Source organism: Epinephelus lanceolatus, chromosome 6, assembly GCF_041903045.1.
Source record: "Epinephelus lanceolatus isolate andai-2023 chromosome 6, ASM4190304v1, whole genome shotgun sequence".
NCBI lineage: Eukaryota > Metazoa > Chordata > Actinopteri > Perciformes > Serranidae > Epinephelus > Epinephelus lanceolatus.
This window is the reverse complement of record NC_135739.1, coordinates 21,226,387-21,248,268: the sequence shown is the minus strand read 5'-3', so window position 1 is coordinate 21,248,268 and position 21,882 is coordinate 21,226,387. Positions and strand designations below refer to the sequence as shown.

The following is a 21,882-nucleotide window of genomic DNA, read 5'->3' as shown; positions in this document are numbered from 1 at the left end:
AAAGTGTCTTATCTTAGACTGACATTTCTGTAGTGTCTGTTTTAGCTCCTTTTTCAAACCTTTTAAGCTAAAATCATCAGTGAACTTTTGTGTGTATTGTTGTGATTACTGTAATCTCCAAAGCATTCTAGTATAATTAGAAATAAATATATAATAGTGTACCAATCTCATATTTGGTGCCAGCAACATTGGCGGTGATAGTGCCTTTCTTCTTTTTGGTGCGCACCTTCCTCTTCCCACTGCTCTGGTAGGAGCCCACAGATGGCACGTTCACGGGGGACGCTCCTTGATCCTCTGGAGGAAGAGACAGCATACAACAACAGTAGATACAGTCACAGCTTGTGCTCCTGACTGGGAGGGGAACAGGAGTTGCTGGAGTATTGTAATATATTTTATCCACATCTGCAGGGGATTTAGTGCTGCTTGTTTATGGGACTAGGGTGTAAATGAATGAGGCGTCTAGTTTGCTGTAGCTGCATTCATCATGATCCTTTTATTATAATCTGTATGTGTGTGTGTGTGTGTGTGCGTGTGTGGCTCTATGCAGGAGAGAATAGTACTGATGATGGCAGGCAGGTACATATATAAGCAGGTGGCCAGGTGTGTGTGTGTACAAAAATATGCAAGCCTTAGCCAGCAAACCATCTAACAGGATAATCATGTCATTCCTGAGAGAGCTGGGACCTCTCCTACTCACCTCCTTCATTGGGAGGGGAGGGCATCTCAGGGGCTGGAGGAGTGAAGGGGCAAGCCAAGCTTTCTGCCAGGCTTGGCGGGAGGGCGGGCCTCACAGGGTACTCACAGCACCCTCCAAGGGCTCTCTCACGCTCGCAGTAGTTAGTCTTCCCTGTCTCGGGGTGTATGGACGATGTGGTTCAGGATGGCCCAATGGATCATCTGAGCATCTCCCTGGCGCCTTTCAGCAACATAAAGGGCAGCAGCAGAGCCTGAGTGGGCAGGGGAGTTAGACGGGGGGGTAGCAGTGGTGGGGAAGAGTGGGAAGGCCTCTCAAGGGTCTACACAGCCCCAGCTTATTTACAGCCCCAAGAGGAGGGAGGGAGGGAAGGGATGGACAGAGGGATGGATAGGAATGCCTGTAGAAGAGAAGAAGAGAAAGATCTGTTAGAGCAGCAGAACAGCAGTAGGCTGACTGCCCAGAGGGAGACTCCATTGCAGACTGTGGGTCTATGTATGTGTTCTCACTGGACTGGGGTGCATTGGACATGCTTTTAATGTAACACACACAAGCCTATCACAGGCTACATCAATGTGACACCACGCATGCAAGTTCAGTTAGAACTCTGTGGGGCTCGGACACTGCAGCACTACTAATGAAATCATCTAAAACTGTGTGACGTCCACCTGCTGGACTAATTGCTATTCCAGTGAAATATTAATGTGATTGTCAAGTAAAAGGGTTTGCAGAAGCTCATTGTGTCTGATGTTTGTGCCAGCTGGATTTCATTGTATGGCTGAGAGGTCACTTCATTCAAACAGATGGCATCTTTACAGTGGTTTGTTAAAAGGATGCTTCAGGCTATGGAGTGGTGTGGGAAATTAACACCAGTCATCAGCCAAATTCTGTTATTGTTTGGCCGTGGTCTGAGAGAGTGTGTCTTCAAACCACTTCTGGGGGTAATCAAGCATTGCCGAGATGCCCTGTCACATTTAATTTTTTGCGGGCACAGTGACTCAGTGGCACTGTTGCCTCACAGCAAGAGAGGACTATGGTTGAATCCCTGTTTTCCTTGAGTGGGGTTTGCATCCTTTTGTCACTGTGGGTTCTCATGTCCAGGTGCTCGAGATACCACACATTCTCAAAAGATGAGATGCCCATAGGGTATGAATCTGTGTGACTCCTCACAGCGATGGACTGGCAAACCATGAATGTACATAGAATGATTCCAGCTGCTCTTGATCCTCACAAGTCAAGTAGTGCATGTAGCTACGCAATGATCCATGACCTTCCCCTCGCCCCATTATAAATCTGAAGGGTTGTGAGATGACTAACAGAGATATAAACCACATATTTCTGCAACACATATTTATCTATTTTCTCTCATCTTTTCTCGTGAATTATTGGATAATTTAACCTCTACAAGTTCCCCAAAAAATGGCTAACCTGGTCACAATCCAACAACAAGAAGGCAATGCCACCTTTTCAAGAGCCACATGCTAAAAAGTTCGGAAAGACTGCCTCATAAAGTGTTTAAAAACTCCTGCTATACAATTATGATAGTGTTTGCAGTGCTTTCCATGTGAAGGCAAATAATAACTGTTGCATATTTTTCTTCCTTTGGTTGAAAATTTAAAAAAAAAATCACCAATCCCAATCAAGATGTCATGATTTTGCAAAAGAAAAAATAGCCACTGTCAAAGGTGTGGCTAAAAAACATGCAGGGTATCAGTCCATTTAGTATAGAAACAGATGTAACTGCACTATGAATTATAGGTGATATACACCAGTTAAGCTACATCTACAGCACACTGGCATATGGTGCCTCCTCTGCATTTCATACAGAGATCAACAGTAGCCTCTTGTGGTGAGAATATACTGAAAAGCCCATTTCCTATCTACCAATGTTTACTGTCCATACACACACACACTGATATACTTGTAGGTGCACATGTACACATATACACATCAGAAGATATGTTAACGCACTGACTTGAAAAGCAACCCCCGTCAATTCGATCAGCATCCTCTGCACAAATTAGAAATCGGGAACCGATCCAATCACATTATTCGATCACTCAGTAGTCTTTACTGTCAGTCTCTTGGCCTGCCTGTGGTAAGCGCAAGACATTGATCCTGGAGAGGGCCAAGACTGAAATGAGATCAGCACAGAGGGGGAGAGAAACAACAAAGAGTCAGGGTGATAAAGTGAGGCAAGCTGTGTTGTCGACAACCTGCCCCCACCTCCCAGTGGTTTACTGGCTCTCTGTACAGGAGGCAGGAAACACTGTCTCTATAGGAGCACTGGACCTTAGTGTCATATAATCCCTCAGGAACAAGGGGAGGAGGGGGGGTCTGGCAGGGACATATTATGCAACTAACCACTTACAAACACACACATACGATTAGAACATACATGAATACTCTGCATACAAGTAATCTCTGAAAAATACACACAACCCTCACACAATGGCTGTGATGTTAATCCTAATTATTCTACAAAGTATTGCAAGATTAAGACTCTTCATAATTTGAGCAACAATTATTTTATCCTCTTTTTGTGTTTAATCAACATTTTCTATCAGCGTTGTCAGCTACAGTAGACATAATAAATTACACATTTTTTAGTATTTGTATTTATATTAATATTAAAATTATTAGTCGTGCTCATTGTTTTGGAGGTGCTATTATTTTTTAAGCTCAGACTCAATATTGTTAAATCATGCAACCACAATAACTGAAAGAGAGGGACTTTCACAAATAGATACTAGATTTTAAATGATGATGCGATTACATTTCTTTCCTTACGCTTCTCAGAGTAAAATGTCAACACAGATTTCAATCTAGGCTTGTTTGCCTGACTACCATATAAGGTCACAGTTGAGGCACTTTGGTAACGCACTGATGGATAATACAGCAAAGAGAGGCACCGTCGTGTTTTGCTCATTTGTCTTAGCGGTAGCGGCGGTTATCAGCTGCAAGGCGGCCTAGTTTTACTTGCATTCACACGGCGGTAGAAGTGGGATTGCAGTGTAAGTGGATGCCAGATTAGAGTCACTGTTATCACTGACTGGTAGAGGGACTCAAGCAAGACATCCTGTTGTGACGTCACAGGTTTGAGTTTTGCTCATTGACTGTTGTCACAAGCCATACCTGTCCTATCTCTGCATAATAGAATAGAAAAGACACAATATACAAATAAAGACAGTATGGAAAATGTATGCTTAATATGAAAAATAAGGTATTTTATGACACTCCGTGTCCCTGTCATTTCTATCAACCTTCTCGTTACTTTTCATAAGATTGTTGGACATACAACATGAGAACATCGACAAAATGGGGTTCAGGATTTGAAAGAATTACTTAATATATTTTACTGCGAGCATCACTGCAATTAATCCTTCAGTGAAGTATTAAATCTTCACTAAATCCCTTCCACTAAGTAGAGTATGTACTGTTAATCCAGTGATGCAGTGACACTTTTTCTCCAATAGAGTGAGCCAGAGGGCCGCCACAGCACAGCAGAAGCAAGCAGAGCTGAAAAGGCAGAGCCCCTATGGATGCTGATCTCATGCACTTCCCCTTTGCCTCACACAGCACAGAAAGGCCTCATTGTAGAGAGTCAGCTCTTCATGCTGCTCATCTGCATGACTCTCTGGCTAACAGGGCCTAAATGCATGACAAAAGCATGTCTGTCTTTCACGGTGTCATTATGCAGAATTTTCCCCTCATTATCCAACACGTGTTGTTAATGTGTTTGACATTAATGTACACCATGGTTCTCGCTCTCAGGAATACAGATATATATATATATTGTCTTCAGCATTTGGACTCAACACAAGTACAGGAAGTAAAGTTATGTCTACTTCAAAACCCTAAGAACTTCACCTTCACAGTGACATTATCTCAATATCACATTCACTTCAAAAACACGGCACTCCCTTTTACATCAAGAGCAAATCCAAAAGGACAGCACCAACAGCTTTACAAGAAGTGTGCCAAAGGAAAAGCTGAACCAAAGCACTAGACTGTTTATTCATGACAAGCGGTGTCACACTTATTACACAAGTCCCTTCAACAACCAGCAGTGCTTCCCCAGAGGGTTTGTTTTATGTTCTCCCCGCCTTACATGAAACTACAGAAAGCAGCCGTCAAATAACGAATCAATAGAGAGGCTTGGGGAAACACCACTTAGCCTTATGTCAGCAGGATTTGCAGACACAAGTTCTTTTCTGTACATGCAGCATGCCCTGGTCCTGCCATTACAGCAGTGCAGGGACCTCGGGGTATGTATAACTATACAAAAGGGCAGAGATGCTGGCTTGAAGAATGGAGACATGCTGTACTATTGCACATCCTGAACTGAAAAGCAAATGTAAACAAAATAAGTAAAACACGGGCCTTTTGGCAAAAGAATAGTGTAAAGCCTTTTCACTGGACATTTTCCTCACACTTAATGCCCAACGCCAGTGTGATTGTGTGCATCTTCAGGTCTAAAAAATAAAGTATGCTTGCAAGATCTCTTTTGTAAAAACTATTTATATCATCTATTTGGCTGCTACCACCACATTGTCCTCCCAGGGAAAAATGATAGCTGAGTTTGCGGACTACTCTCACAGGGAAGTAGTTGGTTTAGAATTGCCAGTGGATCTAAAATTAGCTTGAACCAGTGACCCAACTCTGGCTCCATGCCTTCTTCCAGATATGAGGAGGAACAAGTGTGGGAGCTGTCAGCCCACGGGGTACTGAAATACAACAACAAACAGCTGAATGCTAAGCTTAAGTTTATCAGAGAAAATCTACAGTGATGCAGGCAAAATAGAAATGCTATTAAACATTGATATTAACTACAGTCTTGCCTGACCTTATTTTCTAAATAGGGTACGATTGCGACAATGTGCACACAAGTGTTTGTTTAAAAGCACTGCATTTTTGTAGCAAAGCTTTACATGTACGCAGGTGTATCATCACCTCATGAATATGGTTTCAACTGTTAAACACTTTGCTTTAAATTTATACCTTATCTTTTCCGATTATTGCCAGATGAAACTTGGTTTTACTAAGTGGTCTAAGGAAAACCTAGCAAGGGTCTGTGGATACGAGAGAACTCGAAGACACAACAAAGGGAAGGCCCCTGTCAGGCAGGGTCTACAAGATGAATTAATTAACTGGAAAACAAAGCAGCTGATGACATAGACAACATGTGGACTGTTGTGCATATGGTATGCAATTTATAAATGAAAGCCTGCATCATGTCAGATTGCTTAGATAGGCTATACATGCAGTGCTGCAAATAAATATCCTGCATTAATCCAAAAACCTAAGGATGCCAACATGATCATAAAAGATTACACGTATCATATCCATCTTAATAGCCTAATCTCTGGGATAAGCCCAGAAGGCAGGGTGCCATCCAGAACTCATATGTTATGCTGTTACTATTATGTAATCCATCTGCTCTTTCAGGAATGGTCATCTCCAGGGTGCTCTATCAGCATGTGGTCTCTAAGTGGCACACTGGACTACAAACAGACTGCACTGAACCAAATGGCTATTTAAAACAACACATGCCCAGCTTTGAGCATCCAAAACTAGTCTTGCATGCAAAGACACATTTCTTTAAAGTGCATGCAAAGCTAGCCTGAGCTAAGAGGCTAAGCTACTGAGAGCAGCAGCGAGGGGACCTGTGCTTGTCACAGCATAGCAGTCGATATGGTATCTTCCACATCACTGAAAGGATAGTGGGCCATCCCCTTTAACAGATCTTGCCTGTATTTCAGGATTAGCGCAAACTGGATTTCTTAAACCTCGCGTGCAATATCTTGGATAATTCAGATAATTGGTTGAGCTAACAAATTAAATGTGACAAAGCCTAAGCAGGTGTATTATTGCTGTGAATAAGTTGCTAGCAAACGGTGGCTAACGTTATGTTGCTAGCCACTTGTATAGGTCAGGTGGAAGGATCACACAAGGAAGCAATCTGGCAATGTTGCTATCCAGTTAATGTAGCAACGCTAATGTTTAACTGCTCTGTGAATGAAGGCCTTTTCATTTAATGGCTTCAAACTGAAAAATAAGACGCCGTCTGATAATTCAGATAAAACACAATGACCCTGGGCTACTCTACAGTTAGCGCTACCTAGCAAAGGATGGAGAGGCGAAGTAGCCCGTTAACGTTACCTTATTTATTCCAGGCACTGGCAGTGCAGCTCTTTTGCTGGTCTCATCCGACCGACACAGCCGCCGTTAAGTGACACACCAGGGTCTCTTTAGAGAGCCCGTCCAGTCCCGAGATAATGTTTAACACTATAATGGTGTTTATGTTGTGTAACGGCGTTACTACTGTAAACTGACGTTGGTTGACAGACAAAAAAAAATCTGTATCTTGTAGTCCTCTTGTGTGCTGTGAGTGCTGGAGCGAGTCCATGGGCTAAACCATTCTCCCTGTGAGAGAGGGGGGGCCTGTATGAAGTGCTGAAGTTTGCATTCTCAACCTGGTGCCAGCGTGACGTTTGGTGACTGTATGGCGTACATGTTAAGTCAGCACATATTGTTTTCAATTCTTAACAAGCCGTGAGTAACAATAAAAATCTTGCCAAAGCTGCGAGTTTCACTTCCTACACCTTTTAGGTCATGATTTAAGGGAGGGTTCGGTGCAGCTGCTTCCTCCACAACTCGCGGATACAAACACAGGGAAGCTACCTAGCAACTGTGGCGCTGACCATGGTGCTAAAAACAACCCTGCCGATTTATGGGCGCGTCCCGCTCAGAGGTCATTAACGTGTCATTCAGAAATAACGTGGAAATATTCCTCTAAATCTGCCAGACTCTTGCTTTCTTATTCATAGTGTGTGATTTATGTATAGCTTATGCCAAATGGAGATTTCAGTCAACTAAAAACTAAAATCAAGGCCTTAAATCAGTTCACAACACTATTATATATTTTTGTTTTTACTTTAATAACTTAAAATTTAATGCATATTTTTCCTTCCTTAGCATTTGTCTCCATTTTATGATTAGTCCTTTGACAACATCACTGTTTTGCAATCAAAGGCATCCCCTTAGATCACAACACTTTTCACTTGTCTCACTAACTTGTTTCTTGTTAGTTACTTACTTTACTTGAGCAGTTCATTCATAGTCTACTGACTTTTTTGTGTGAGTGTAGGCTACCTTTGGACTCATAGGTGTTGTCTTATGAAGATTGGGGGTCATGGGGTCACCACCAAAACAATAATGAAAATAAAATAATAGAAATAAAATGATAATAATAATTTTGAAAAAAGCAAAATAGGTGCGCTATTATCATTATTATTATTATTATGTTATTATTATTATTTTTATTATAATTATCAATAATAGTTGTGCTGAAATTACTATCATTACTATTATTAGTAGTAGTAGTATTAGTATTAGTATTATTATTGCTAAAGTGGTGGAATCTATTTAGTAAATAATTTCTTAATATGATTCATACGAATATTACAAACGTATTCTTAAACGTTTACATAATACATCAAATAAATGTGATGATGTATGAGTTACTCCGATTTCCGACCCGCTGTGAAAGCAGCATTTCACCCATCAAGTCAGTTCTGTGGGTATTCCCATATGACGTGAACGCAGCACAAAACGACAGCAGGCAGAGGTGAAAAGTCTGGATCATGTTTTCATTCCAGCGGAGGCATACTTGAACGACAAAGGACACTGTAAATAAAGATCAACAGGGCGGTTTGCAGAGCACGTCGAGGTTCTGTCCACAACGAGAAGACATTGATGTTGTTGTTAGCCAACCAGCTAGCACAAGCTGAAATTTGTTAGCTAGCTAACGGAAGACCCTGTTAGCTAACCGCCACCATCATCGCTCCTCGCCAGCTGTGCATCGCCCTGTCTTCCTACGATGGGAAACGCAGCAACTGCCAAGAAAGGCAATGAGCAAGAAAGCGGTGAGTACCTGAAAACCACCCAGCTAACCTGTTAGCCGTTTAACGTTAGCTATTGTACAGCGTGAGCTCGCTTGTCATAATAAAGTCAGGGGAGAGCAGCCTTTAGCAGTTGCTGTCCAGTGTTAGCAGACTGTACAGTAACATGGGTTGCAGAGAAGAACCATCTTTGGTAGAGCAGTTTACAAGGTGCGTTAGCTCCCTCGTTATGCTTTCTGTTTGCTTATCTCACTTGGAAACAGTGCCACAGATGATGCAGCTAGCTAATTATTGTAAATGACATTTGGGCAGATGACAGTGGGGTCCTCACCATTTCCTGTTTGAGCTTTCCCACAGTAATACATGCAAAGACAGATCCTTGACCCACCAAATGAGAGATTGTCTTATTGTTCAAGCTCTAATGTGTGACATAGTTATCAAGGCACCGTGTTTAATATCCAGAGAGCTAATATGAGCTGCCTGGAGCCAGATAACATCAGCAAACACTGGTTCCCACTAAAGCTGCAGCTCAAGGCCTAGTCACTGCCAACAACAGGTACCTGATAACGACTAACAGACAAGTTGACCAGATGGCTGCTTGATGTGGTTAAACCAGGCTAATGATGGTAATAAACAAGTGTTGTTGCTGTGTTTTCCAAACAAGGGCTGCACAATGCCCTAGCAGTATTTCCTAACACTGATGTGTCCAAGTCAGCTGTCAACAAGTTAACTGTAAATCAAAATGTTGTGTCTTGATCCCTGCTTTCTTACAGTGGCATCGACCTGTTGTGTTGATGCTATAACAGCTTCAATCCTTGTCAAGGTGCATCTGTTGAATAGCAATTTTGCAATCTGAAGAGCTCCATCAATCACTTGAAAGCCAGGGGGCACTCGGTTGTGTTTACTGTGCATTTGTCAGTAGTGACCATAGACTGTGTAAAGGTAACGGCCAAGCTAATCCACTAAACTGTCTGTCTGGAGAGCACTGATCTTGACCTGCTTTCTGATTGGCAGCAGTCCATACAGTCTCACAGCCTTTTTACTCAAGCCACCTGTAGTTTTCTGAAAGGAGGGGGTGAGAGTTGTGTACAATAATATTGTGATTGAAACAGCAATCTACAGAAATACATTGTTGATGTTAATTAAATGTCTTTTTGCATTTTAAGTATTTGACTACCCAGAGGAGCCCAAACTGTTGTAAGTCTAAAAAAAAAACAAGCATTTTTAGAAAAATATGCAGCATGAGGCCTAGTTCGTTAGGGCAACTTTAAGCATAGGGGAAGTCTTGATGAACTGCATTGTTAAACTTTACCACCAGAGAGCACGATAACGTGGAGATAACTTCTCTCTAAGTCAGTCAGTGGGTGGTACAGGCTTACAGTTCTCTTATCAGCACTCTGAATGCTTCACAGCTATGCAATGTTTTTGTCATATCCTTAAGAGGCAGGCCTTTTTGTGCGCTCTGCTTACTGCGCATAACTTTGGTGAAGACAACGTCCCCATTTGCATTGGAGACCATCAAGTGTTTTCTACACCTCATAGAAAAAGTAGACACGCAGTTGGCCACTGGAACTGCAGCAGAGTACTTAAACAGGAAGCTCAACTTCATGTGGTTAGCCAAGCATTGCAGTGCTCTTGGCTGCATACAGGAAGTTCATATCACTCATTGGTCTTCAGTCTGAAAAACAGTTACTCTGCCACTGAGCCTTTGCTACTCACAAACCAAGACGTTTGTCTCAAAATGGCCCAGGGAAAGGACCAATCCTTCGCCAGCCGTCTTTTCCATAGATGTCGTAAGAGTAGCCAAGAGCAGAGAGGACAGGAGAGTGAGGTGCCTCAAATCTCTGAGTTCACCATCATGTGGGATAAGTTCAGTAAGTGCAGTTTGTTGCTTTCACACGTTATAAGTGTCCACCACCATCTACAGCTCTGATTGGGACTCTCTTTTTTTGTAATTTTTGTAACCTTGTAATGGTGTGCGTTTCAGCCAGATCTCCCTTGACACAAAAGATTTTAATCTAAAGGGACTTCCTGTTCGGGAAATAAAAAAATAAAATAAGGCGAGTTCCCGCTTGCATTTGTAGATGAAGTAAAAATAAATAATTAAAAAAAGCAGTGTATTAGTCTGTGTCATACAGGTCTTTGAGTGGGGCACATATGTTTTATTTTCTCATGTACATGGTTGTTAGTTTGTGAGATCTTAAAACTTCAAACACACATTCTTGATCTACCAGAGGCATCAGTATAAGTAGCTTTGGAGAGCAGGTCATTCGTGGTGCCTCAGTTGCTTGCATCATCTTAATATCTCTGTCCTGTCGTGTGTGTGTACTGTTTTTTGCAAAGTATGAAATATTTCTGTGTGTGCTTTTCAGTCACTGTTGTTTTGTAGTTTAACAATATGTTCAGTGTAGGAAAGCCTCCTTCAGTACTGGTAAGAAAGAAAGAGAAAGTTAGGTATGAATGTTGAAGACTATCCATTGTAAAGAATCAAACCCATATAAACAGAAATTAATTGCAACAACCTAAGCTACGTAGATTGTTGAAGAAATACATCTTCCTACCAAAATAATATTGTTTCAGTGTAGATGACTTCACTCAGGTTTAACTTCAGTGAGGTAGTAGGGATGCCTTACATTGTCCTCTTCTGTGTCATTTTGTTGTGTGTTGCATTTAATGTTGCATTTAAACCACTTGAATCTCAAATGTTCTTGTTTTAAGCACTTCATAAATGTTTCTTCCTCTCTTTCTCTTCTCCATCATTTCCATCCATGTGGGTGAATGTTCCTGCAAACCCTTGGTGAACTGTAGAGACTTTTGGTATGCTCATTTTTCCATGAGCCATCCAAAGTCACAGAGAGAAAGTTTATTCAGCAGTTTAGGCCTACCAGGCTTGTCTTTTTCCACATCTACATATGACTAAGATAAAGATTAATTAGCGCAGTGTGTTAGCATATAGCTTCCACATGGTCTTTCATTGCCAGGTATGCATTAAAATCAGCAACTGCATACTAGCTAAACATTAGACACCTGCCATGACTCTGTGACTTTGGACATCTCATGTCTGCTGTGACTTTCACAATACACTGTCTTTCTAATGCCTGCACTGTAGCCTCAGTTGTGTTCTGCATTTTGTCTTTCCTCTGCCCACTATTACTGCCTCCCCCCTTTTTACTCTCACCTACTTCTGAAAGAGATGCAGAATAGCTTGTCTTTGAATTGGCCAGTACTGTAAAGTCCACAAGAGCTCTTTGCATCACTTTATCAGTTACAATTTCCTGCTTAGACGTGTGGTTCTGAGTTTTGTTAAGGAGGTATGTTTTTTGCTGTTTTGTAAAGTATAGTCCTGCATCCCCAGTAGTTGACACTTGCCTGACCTTAAAATGCATTTGTTTCCCCAAACATGTGAACTGCCTTTGTTTATTTTCCCGTACCACCTTAAACTGCCCCAGTTTTTTATGTCCCTCAACATGTTAACCGACCTCATGTGAGCACCAAAATAATTGTTCAATCTTTTTTTTTTTTATAGTGAAAGAGTTCTTAGCTAAAGCCAAAGAAGATTTTTTAAGAAAATGGGAGTGTCCACCACAGGTAAGTCGTCTCTCTGTGAGCACTCTGCTATGTGGAATTCAAACTTTCATTTCCCTTAACTTGCTGGACTCGTCTGTTTGTCATGAGGCGAAATGATAGATAGACATTTTGTTTGATAGCACCGAGCCACTTCCTGGCTCACATCTTGTTAACTTGAATGCTAGCTGATTGCGTAATTGTGCCGTGTCACTTAAGAGGCATTTATTGTGAAAACATCTCCATCCAGCTTATGTGTTTTTAGTGGCAGCTTCATGCAGACAAAATCTTGCACCAGCTGCGTCTATAAGAGCTCCAATTACACTAAACTTACAAGCAGAAATGAAGCATTTCAATCATCAGTTTGCTATCTTCACTTCCTCTGATAATGTTTCCTCAGAGCACAACTGGCCTGGATGACTTTGATAGGTTCAAGACTCTGGGCACTGGCTCATTCGGGCGAGTTATGCTTGTCAAACATAAAGAAACAAACCAGTTCTACGCCATGAAGATCTTGGACAAACAAAAAGTAAGTCAACGGTTTTAAAGCACACAGTTTAGATTTAAGAGCTAGTGTCGTAATTCAGAGTAGTCTGAATGCTTCTCCTGCATGCTTGATGAAGGCTGTAACGACATAAATGCTGTGCATCACGTAGAAGGAAATGGGACGCTTCCTCTCGTGCACTGCCAGCATGTTATCATTGAAAACCTCAGAGGCGCTTTACAGAGCGTTTCGATCTTTAAATACTGATGTGAGAATCATAGAAGGAGGAGGAGGTTAGCGGGTCCTGGGTGCGTTGCTCTTGCAGCAGTACACTGTTCCCTTGAATTTCACACAGTTGGTTTAAGAGGTAAACCTGTCTGACTTTCTGTTTCAGCTGCACTGCTGAAAGACTTCACTTATTATCACACGTCTGCTAACTTGGCCCCGTGTTTTTTTCTTCACACTTTGTCTGCTGAACTTTTATTAGTCCATCACAGAGCTCTGAAAGGATTATTCTGGGTCTTTCAATTTTTTTTGTAGCCCACGGTACTACTAATCATGTACATTTCACATTGCTGCTGACCACTTCCCAGAGCACACCATGCATTTACACACTGTCTCACAGGCAGTCATTGTTTTCCATTTTAGATACAGTATGCAAATGAAGTTGCAGGGTCGTGCAACTTGTTTGAGATAGAGCAGATGATTCATTATGGTAACCGTCATGGCCAGGTGTTACATCATTGTGTGGTAATGCATTAGAAACTGTGGATTAAGCTAATATCTGACAGTTTTTAAAGCAAGGATTTAGCAAATTGGGATGCTCCTGTTGCATGATTTGCTGTTTGGGTATTGTTAGTCTTCTGGTTTTGATTTTCTGACAGTCTTGGTTTGTGGATATAATGTCGTTGAACACCTGACTTTCCAGCCTTGTATATCCATGCTGCCCACCAACTCATGAATACACCAGACTGGCAGATATTTCAAATGAATTGCACTTTCAGCCTCGCAAGAGACAAAAAACATGATGTTAACTGTGATGGATTAAGTTTTAGGTCTGTGCAAGTTGCTTTATATGCCTCACTGTAATGAATGGAGGCCAGCAGCTGACTGGAGAGAAGGACAGACACAATTCCAAAATGTGAAAAAGATGTCATGCTTTGGAAAATGATCAGTCATAATAAGGCTAAAACGTGCAAAACTTGTTGTGTGCATTAACTTTTGAGTTAGAAACAGCTCTCAGCAATCATGAAAACATTTGAGTACCTGGGGCTTTGTTTCACATTTAATTTTGGAAATTTGAATTGATTCGATTATTTGATTTCACTGTATTTTCAGAATAAAATTCTGATATTTGTCTTGCATCCCAGGATGTCAACTGTCTCACATGAATACAAAAATACAAAACAACATTGTTCAACCCAGGCTACCTAAAAAGCCATACTCTAATTTAATAGGCCGACACACTGAGGAACAAATGTGCTTCTCAACCTGTTCAGTCGAGCCTGTGGGACTCTTAATCTTCTGTTTGATGGCAAAAGCTGATCAAACAGAAGATATGAGGTGCTACAACACACACACACACACACACACACACATACTTATTATCAGTAGCATGTCATGCTTAATGTTCTCTCTGTTATTATATTGTGCCTTGTTTTTGCAGGTGGTGAAGTTGAAGCAGATAGAACACACACTAAATGAGAAGAGAATACTACAGGCCGTCTCTTTCCCCTTCCTCGTCAGATTGGAGTACGCTTTCAAGGTACCCACCTTTGCAACTAACACCATGGTTACCGCATTAAGACTGTTTTTTACATATTTCACCAAGGAAACCTGCCTGTCACAGTGCTACAATTAGTACAGAATATCTCGGAATAACCAGCCAACTAAATGTTTGTACTAAAAAAACAACCTTAACGGAGTAGACACCCTGATAATGTAAACTACTGTCTAAATGTTTCTTGCTTTGCTCAACAGGACAACTCAAACCTCTACATGGTGATGGAATATGTGCCCGGTGGAGAGATGTTTTCACACCTCAGACGTATCGGAAGGTTCAGGTATAGTGTACATTTTTTTGGATTTATTATGCCTCCGCGCTGGGGACAACCGTGGCCGGAGGCATTATGTTTTTAGTTGATCCATCTGTCCATCGCATTCTTGTGAATGCGCTATCCCAGGAATGCTTTGAGGGAGTTTCTTTCAAGTTGGAATGAACGTCCAATTAGACTCAAGGATGAACTGAAGGACAAAGCACACTTTTGGCCATAACTCAAGAATTCATACGCTGATTAGGACAAAATTTCACACAAATGTCAAAAGTGGACTTCACTGTGACACCATAACATTCCGCAAAAATGGGCATTATTTAAGGCCATACCTCAGGAACAGAAGGGGAGACATTTGGTCAGGTACTAAATTTGTGAAACTGATCTTGGGTGGGGCAGCACAGTGGCCTCGCCTCACAGCAAGAGGGTTCCTGGTTCAATCCCAGGAAGGAACCCTTCTGTTTGGAGTTTGCATGTTCTCCCCATGTCAGTCTGGGTTTTCTCAGGTTACTCCAGCTTCCTCCCACAGTCCAAAGACATGCAGGTTAATATGTGACTCTAAATTGTCCATAGGTGTGAATGTGAGTGTGAGTGGTTGTCTGTCTCTATGTGTCAGCCCTGTGATAGTCTGGCAACCTGTCCAGGGTGTACCCTGCCTTTCGCCCAATGTCAGCTGGGATAGGCTCCAGCACCCCTGCAACCCTCAAGAGGATAAGCGGTTACAAAAATGGATGGATGGATGATCTTGGTGTTGATCTTGAAACTGTGAAGATTGTAGACCTTCTGTGCTGCCAGGTTGAAGATGTGTGTGAAACATCCACATTCTGCCAAAAAATACACTTAATACCTTTTAGTAAATCCCCTCAGAGTCTTCACTATATACATTATGTGAGTCTGGACAGATATGGATGTAAACTGCAGCTTGACTGGTTGGCGGCAGCATAGTACAACAGAAAGGCAGGAATTCTAGTTTTATTTATTTTAAGTATTTTATTTTTCATTCTGAGTGCTGTATCAGACACTATGACTGCCTCTAATGGGTATTTTTTGTAGTTGTTTAATCTGTTGATTATGTTCTTTATGAATCGATTAGTTGTTTGCTCAGTTAAATGTCAGAAAATGGGGCAAAATGTTGATAAAAGTTTTGTAAAGCACAGGGTGATGTCCTCAAATGTCTTGTTTCATTCACAACCCAGAGATATTTAGTTAGCTATCATAAAGGAACAAGGAAATATTAACAATTAAATATCTGAAATAAAAAAAAATATGTTTTTTTTTTCTTTAAAATGACTCAAACTTATTAACAATTAGCAAATAAGTTGGCAGTTTATTTATTGATTGACAACTAATTGATTAATCGTTGCTGCTTTTTTAGCCACTAACAGCTGAACAAAACTGGACAGTTTTAACTTTGCTCACTGTGGTCTGACAACGTCACAGATGAAATAGCTTGAGAGAGATATCACTTTGTGGTGGCTGTACAATGAATGACAGAGTTTGCTCCCTCACTCAGAAGGGACTTATGTTAATATATTGCACAGAAATCTGACCGTCCACCCTCCCTTCTTACAGTGAACACCATGCAAGATTTTATGCAGCTCAGATAGTACTCACCTTCGAGTACCTTCACTCCTTAGACCTCATCTACAGAGACCTGAAGCCTGAAAACCTGCTCATAGATCAACATGGGTATATCCAGGTAAACAATCTATGTGAAGTTCATAACAGAAAAGTAAACTGAATGAAGAAGTATCAGCCATCAACAAGCTCTGTCTTGAAACTATCAGTTGTCAGAAACTCATCAGCTGCTTGTAAAAAACAACCAAGAAAGAGTATGTGAAAATGAACACATTAAGTGGGTTTGACCCAAGTGAGTTCTTTTTTAAATCTGACAAACAGATGTAGTGGGTCTGAGGTGTTGTGAATTGACTTTGCCCTTTACGTAGTTACTTTTCTTATCATGCTTCTGTTGTTCTTTCTTCAGGTCACAGACTTTGGCTTTGCCAAAAGAGTAAAAGGCAGGACTTGGACATTGTGTGGAACTCCTGAGTACCTGGCTCCAGAGATCATCCTCAGCAAGGTTAACCCTTTGTACCCAATACAGCCTACATACATGTTATTACAGTACAGATAGAAAAAAACTAAAATAGTAACTCTAGCATAATAGAGTTCAATTGAAACAATGACTTTCGAGGTATGGCTTCAACAGGCCTTCACATACATATTTGGAGATATTTGGAAAATGAATTGTAACCCCGATTTCAATGACCCTAAACATATGGACAAGAGAAACAATGAGTTTGTGTTCAGTTCAACCAAGCACATTTCATTTGTCAAAAAGATCTAAGACCTGAAAGACTTGACCTGAGTCGGTCATTGAACACAATAGGATCTTGCTAAGTTGTCCACTTACTTTGTGGCCTAAAACTAGCTGACTGTTTATAAAGGGATAAAATTATAACAGCAGTCATATGATGTTAATGTAAAAGCCAAGTGCAGAGCCACCTGACTGCTCCATATGTCTCAAGCCTTTCCGACTGTATACCAGTTGTAATCCAAGGTGGTCTTGCATGATTACGGGATAGGCCAAGAAACGATACTCTAACCTTTGGACAATGATGGATTTTTGTTTCTGTTAATGACTCTTCTAGGGCTACAACAAAGCTGTGGACTGGTGGGCACTCGGAGTTCTCATCTATGAAATGGCTGCTGGTTACCCTCCCTTTTTTGCTGATCAGCCTATCCAGATCTATGAAAAGATTGTGTCTGGCAAGGTATGCAGAGATCATCTCATGCAACGTGACTTTCACTTTTCAGCCACAAGCATCAACTTGGCGTCGTTTCTGTAGTGTTTCTTGTTCGTGCTTGATAATCCAGAGCTCCTCTCTTTTTGCGTTCCTCTAGGTACGATTCCCATCTCACTTTAGCTCCGACCTGAAGGATCTGCTGAGAAACCTGCTCCAGGTAGACCTGACGAAGAGATTTGGCAACCTGAAGAACGGTGTGAATGACATAAAAAATCACAAGTGGTTCTCCACAACAGACTGGATCGCCATCTACGAGAGAAAGGTAGGTGTGCCCCTTTTTCGTAAGCTTGTCTTGGGGATATGAACACATTCTCTGTTAGCAGCCTTGATAGATCAGGCAGTGAAAACACTATTTGCCTTTTGTATTTTCTGATGACTGAGTTTTAAATGGTAAATGGACTGCACTTGTGTAGCACCTTTCTAGTTGCGCTACTACTTAAGGCGCCTTTTACCCTACGAGTCACATTGGCCCAATCACACACTGGTGGCCGAAGCTACCATACAAGGTGCCTCCCCCTACTCAGTTTTTAACACACTTACACACCAATGGAACAGCCATCAGGAGTAATTTGGGGCCCATTAACTTGCTCAAAGATGGAGGAGTCGGGGATCAAACCGGCTATCTTCCAGTTGGTGGATGACCTGCCCTACCTCCTGAGCCAGTGGTTAAGATGTTAGTAAAGCATCGACCAATGCCGATCTGCAACCAAGTGATCAGAGCATCCAGAGTTCTAGATATTTGCCCAATTCGAAGAACACTGACTCGCATTATTTTATAAAATACTTTACATATATAAACACCAGCCCTTGTTTGGCATATTAAAATTAATAAGCAGAAAACAATTCCTCACTTTCTTCTGCATTCTTAGGTTGAAGCTCCCTTCTTGCCAAAGTGCAGAGGACCAGGAGACACAAGCAACTTCGACGACTACGAAGAGGAGGACATTCGTGTCTCACAAACAGAAAAGTGTGCAAAAGAGTTTGCTGAGTTCTAGTAGGTGGGTGAGAGTCCCATCAGGGCTCCCATGTTTTTGGATGTTTGCACTCTCCTGAGGGTTAAGGTGGAACCGAGGCCGTCACGTGTCCAAAACAAAATGCCTCGTTCCTTCATTCCACACAGCTGAATGAGGTCCTTCTTGCCATGATCCTGCGTGCAGTTAGCACTAACCTATACACAGGCACATTATGCAGACACCCCTCGTGCTGCAACACAAAAATACTAGACCACGTTCTCATCTTTTTTTTTTCTTTTTGTTTCTCTATGTTTGCCACTTTTGAGTAGCCTCCTTCCTCCTTAATTCAAGTCAAAGAATTATTTGAAAAGCAACTTGTAAACTAATATTATGCCCATTTTCAAATGGCACAAAGAGTGATTGATTGTATTAGCTGGTATTGCACATATTGTGATTTAAGCTTCGGGAAGATAGAAGGGATTTCTTATTTTGTTGATTTTCTAACATTGAGTTTTGCCAGTTATCTGTTGTCTGTTACATGCCTGGGTGTGTTTTAGGGTTCAGTTTATTACTCATGAATCATGAACACTTTAACATTAACCATTAATCATCATTCTGATGTCCTTAAGACCTAGAACCGTGTATTTGTGCATATAGAGATATACATATATGAGACATAGGATTTTCAAACACTTTGTGTTTTTAAAGCATGACCAAAATTCAAACAAAGACAAAGGTGTTTAGTGAAGGAAAAGCAACACTGATGACTTCTCAACGTTCCTGAGTTTTAGCACTCGGGCATTGAGTTCTTGAAGAGATGGATCAACAGTGACAAGTGTTATCATGGAGCAGAAACTTGTCAGTGCTGTATTAACTCAATTGTAGCATCGTTTTATCCATGTCTGGTCACACCTCAGACTTGGTGTGGTTTTAAATGGAAGGAATGAGGTAATATATTTTTCAGGTACAACTCTGTTTCACGAGGAGGGAAAGGGTTTGAGTATGTCACTCCACACAACAGGTCATCCATCTTTGGTACGTCCAGTATGAAGTGCATTGAAACGGCATTTTTCAGTAGCTGAAAGGTTATTTTGATGATTGATGATTTGATTTTCTTCAGAGTATGTTGTTGTGGATGCAAAGCAGTGTTGGTCACATGGGCATATTGTTTCCAGTTGTGGGTTGCTTTCCGGTTTTTGTTTTTAAACTGTGCTTTAGCAGAGCACTCCGAAGACATTGTGTAACTGCCATATTTGTTTTATTTTCATTTTTACTTTTGCATGTTTGTTACGTTTGTACAGCAGTGTCACAACAAGCTAATAGTGCCCTGAAAGTGTTCCCATCTTTTTTTTTTTTTTTTTTTTTTTTGGTGTCGTGTTTTGTTACCTTTAAACATTGGTGCATTAGGTATAGGCAGTTTTTATCTGAGTGACATGCTCCTCTGCATAATCCCACAGACGCAAAACTAAACCATTAACCATGAAATAATACAGAAAACTGAAATATCATAACCTTAAAGTATTCATTTATCTCAGTCACTGCTTGGTTGAAACATATACTTACCTCAAGTATAGCTTGTAGTCTCTCTGCGTCATTTTTTTTAAACAATTTGTACACTGTGATGGAGCAATATTTGCTCGTTCTTCCTCGCAAAATTGCTCAGGCTGAGTCAGGTCAGTTAGAGAACGTTAACAGACAAAAATGTTTTGGATTGTTACAGATTTTCAAAGGGAATAAGGTCAAGAGTTTGACTTTTGAAGAACATTTTTGTCATTGTAAATCCCTCCTGTTAAGTTATTGTCTCCGCATATTTAACACGTTTTTTTCTCCCCTCGAGATGAATATAGGTGTCACGAGGGATTTTTCTATACTGAGCACCATTCACTTCCATTGAATTCTGGCACATTGCCTGTCCTTGCTGCTGAAATGTAGTTCCTGCCTCCGCAAACTCTTCACCGGCGTGACAGGTTACATGTGCATTTAGCATGTGATCCTAGAATCTGTATGTCAAAGGTTCAATACCTCCAAGGCCAAGGTGTCCACTTGCTGAACTTCCAGATGTCAGAAAAGACCTGATTACTCCTACTTCTGTGATCCTTTGATTCCCTGTAGGGAAGTTTGTCTCTGCCGCCCACACGGAGGTCAGAGTGTGAGGTCATTTCTGCAGGTCGGACACTCAGGGCTGTGGGGAAATCAAAGTTTTACATTGCGCATCTTGTTGGAAACAATAATGCATCGTTGACAGTCATCCAATTTAACACCTCTTAAGTCTTCTGAAGTTTTGATCATTATTTGACATGGTGCTCAAGTGTTTGTAAATGAGAACAATGCAATTTAATCAAGTTCAACAATCTTAGACAACCAAATGTGAAAAAGGTTTGGTGACTGAATGCTTTTTTTAAGGTACTGATGTACTGTATATTGATATTGGCTATGCCTGAATTTAAACTTTTGTTGGTTTTTTTTGTTTTGTTTTCATATATTGAGCACATGACGTGACATTTTATTTAGCCCTGATTTCATTTCAAAAGGCACAACTGTTTCTTACGTGATTTTTATTTATATTAGAGATGTCTAATGAAGTTACATTTTAAATGTTTGAACTTGCATAGTTCTCAGTATGTATAAGGAGACTCCAACTGTTTTATTCACAAAAGTGTTATAAACAGTGAATATATTGGATTATTTATTTATACCATTTTTTTGTTTGCCCTTAATGAAAATAAAACATTTCTAGAAATGAAAATATTTACCACAGTAAATACACAATGATGCCTCTCATGTCTCTTTAAAATTGTAGCCTTTCAATTTAACTTATTCTTTTTCTTAACCTTTTATGTTTTATTTCTGTACTTAGGAAATTCATTAAAGGGGATCCAACATAATTTTCCCAGTTTGAAGGGTGAACAGAATGTAATTGCAGAATCGACGACATTTTTATTTGGACAAAGTTTGAAAACTACACCTGGGAATTCAGCATGTTTCAATCCAAACTGCCTGTGTGTAAATTTTCCCATAAAAATGTGTAGGAAATCCACAGCTCTTCTTATGTGTCATTTATCCCCCATGTGTGTAAAAAAAGAAAATGTTTGTCATATTTAATGTAAATGATGGCACTTTTCCCTGAGCCACCTCACACTCCAGACTGAAGGAAATCAGTTTATGAGTTCTTCGTAGCTAGTCACACATGCCAGTATGGGATCAATAATCTGAAATGTGTCTGTATTTAGTTTGTGGGATATTTTGCACATCATTTAGAAGGCTGACACGTTTTTTCCCACCCATATTTACTTGTGTTTGCAAGGGGAATATACTTTGCTGTAGCAGATTTTATGTAACAAAGGATATGTCACTATAATAAATTCTTTTTATTATAAACTATGGTTGCTGGTGTCCAATGTGGTGACAAATACTGCTGTGTGTGT

At 40.7% G+C, this 21,882-nt stretch overlaps 2 protein-coding genes across 8 annotated transcripts in view; one reads left to right on the top strand and one right to left on the bottom strand.

The window, feature by feature from the left end:
- The window catches only part of ttll7 (tubulin tyrosine ligase-like family, member 7), an 85,101-nt gene extending 77,995 nt beyond the window's left edge, over positions 1 to 7,106 (bottom strand). For 4 of the 5 annotated variants that reach the window (XM_033622752.2, XM_033622754.2, XM_033622753.2 and 1 more), the window contains exons 1-3: positions 6,857 to 7,106; positions 698 to 1,094; positions 163 to 294 (exon numbers count right to left, since the gene is read on the bottom strand). In XM_033622752.2, coding sequence (XP_033478643.1) covers positions 163 to 294; positions 698 to 722 — 157 coding nt within the window. In that variant the 5' untranslated portion in view covers positions 723 to 1,094; positions 6,857 to 7,106. Of the gene's footprint in view, positions 1 to 162; positions 295 to 697; positions 1,095 to 2,669; positions 2,829 to 6,856 lie in introns of all 5 variants that reach the window. The other variant, XM_078168805.1, reaches the window with a different exon arrangement.
- A 1,179-nt stretch (positions 7,107 to 8,285) lies between these two features.
- On the top strand, positions 8,286 to 21,838 carry prkacba (protein kinase, cAMP-dependent, catalytic, beta a). 3 transcript variants are annotated; one of them, XM_078168807.1, is made up of 11 exons: positions 8,286 to 8,622; positions 10,349 to 10,472; positions 12,125 to 12,186; positions 12,563 to 12,691; positions 14,313 to 14,411; positions 14,627 to 14,709; positions 16,270 to 16,396; positions 16,682 to 16,777; positions 17,349 to 17,471; positions 17,602 to 17,766; positions 18,374 to 21,838. In XM_078168807.1, the coding sequence occupies exons 1-11, from the start codon at positions 8,608 to 8,610 to the stop codon at positions 18,497 to 18,499; spliced, it is 1,149 nt and encodes a 382-aa protein (XP_078024933.1). In that variant the 5' UTR covers positions 8,286 to 8,607; the 3' UTR covers positions 18,500 to 21,838. The 3 variants fall into 3 exon arrangements, with proteins under 3 accessions (XP_078024933.1, XP_033478648.1, XP_033478646.2); XM_033622757.2 differs by lacking the exon at positions 10,349 to 10,472; XM_033622755.2 differs by lacking the exon at positions 8,286 to 8,622 and having other exon boundaries at positions 8,666 to 10,472.
- Positions 21,839 to 21,882: the final 44 nt, after the last annotated feature.

Bases quoted from the DNA above. Each gene is read 5' to 3' on its own strand.
- prkacba (XM_033622755.2), top strand. From the start codon at position 10,013: ATGCAATGTTTTTGTCATATCCTTAAGAGGCAGGCCTTTTTGTGCGCT. The intron at 14,710-16,269 runs GTATAGTGTACA...CCCTTCTTACAG, and splicing joins AGACGTATCGGAAGGTTCAG to TGAACACCATGCAAGATTTT. The intron at 16,778-17,348 runs GTTAACCCTTTG...TGACTCTTCTAG, and splicing joins CAGAGATCATCCTCAGCAAG to GGCTACAACAAAGCTGTGGA.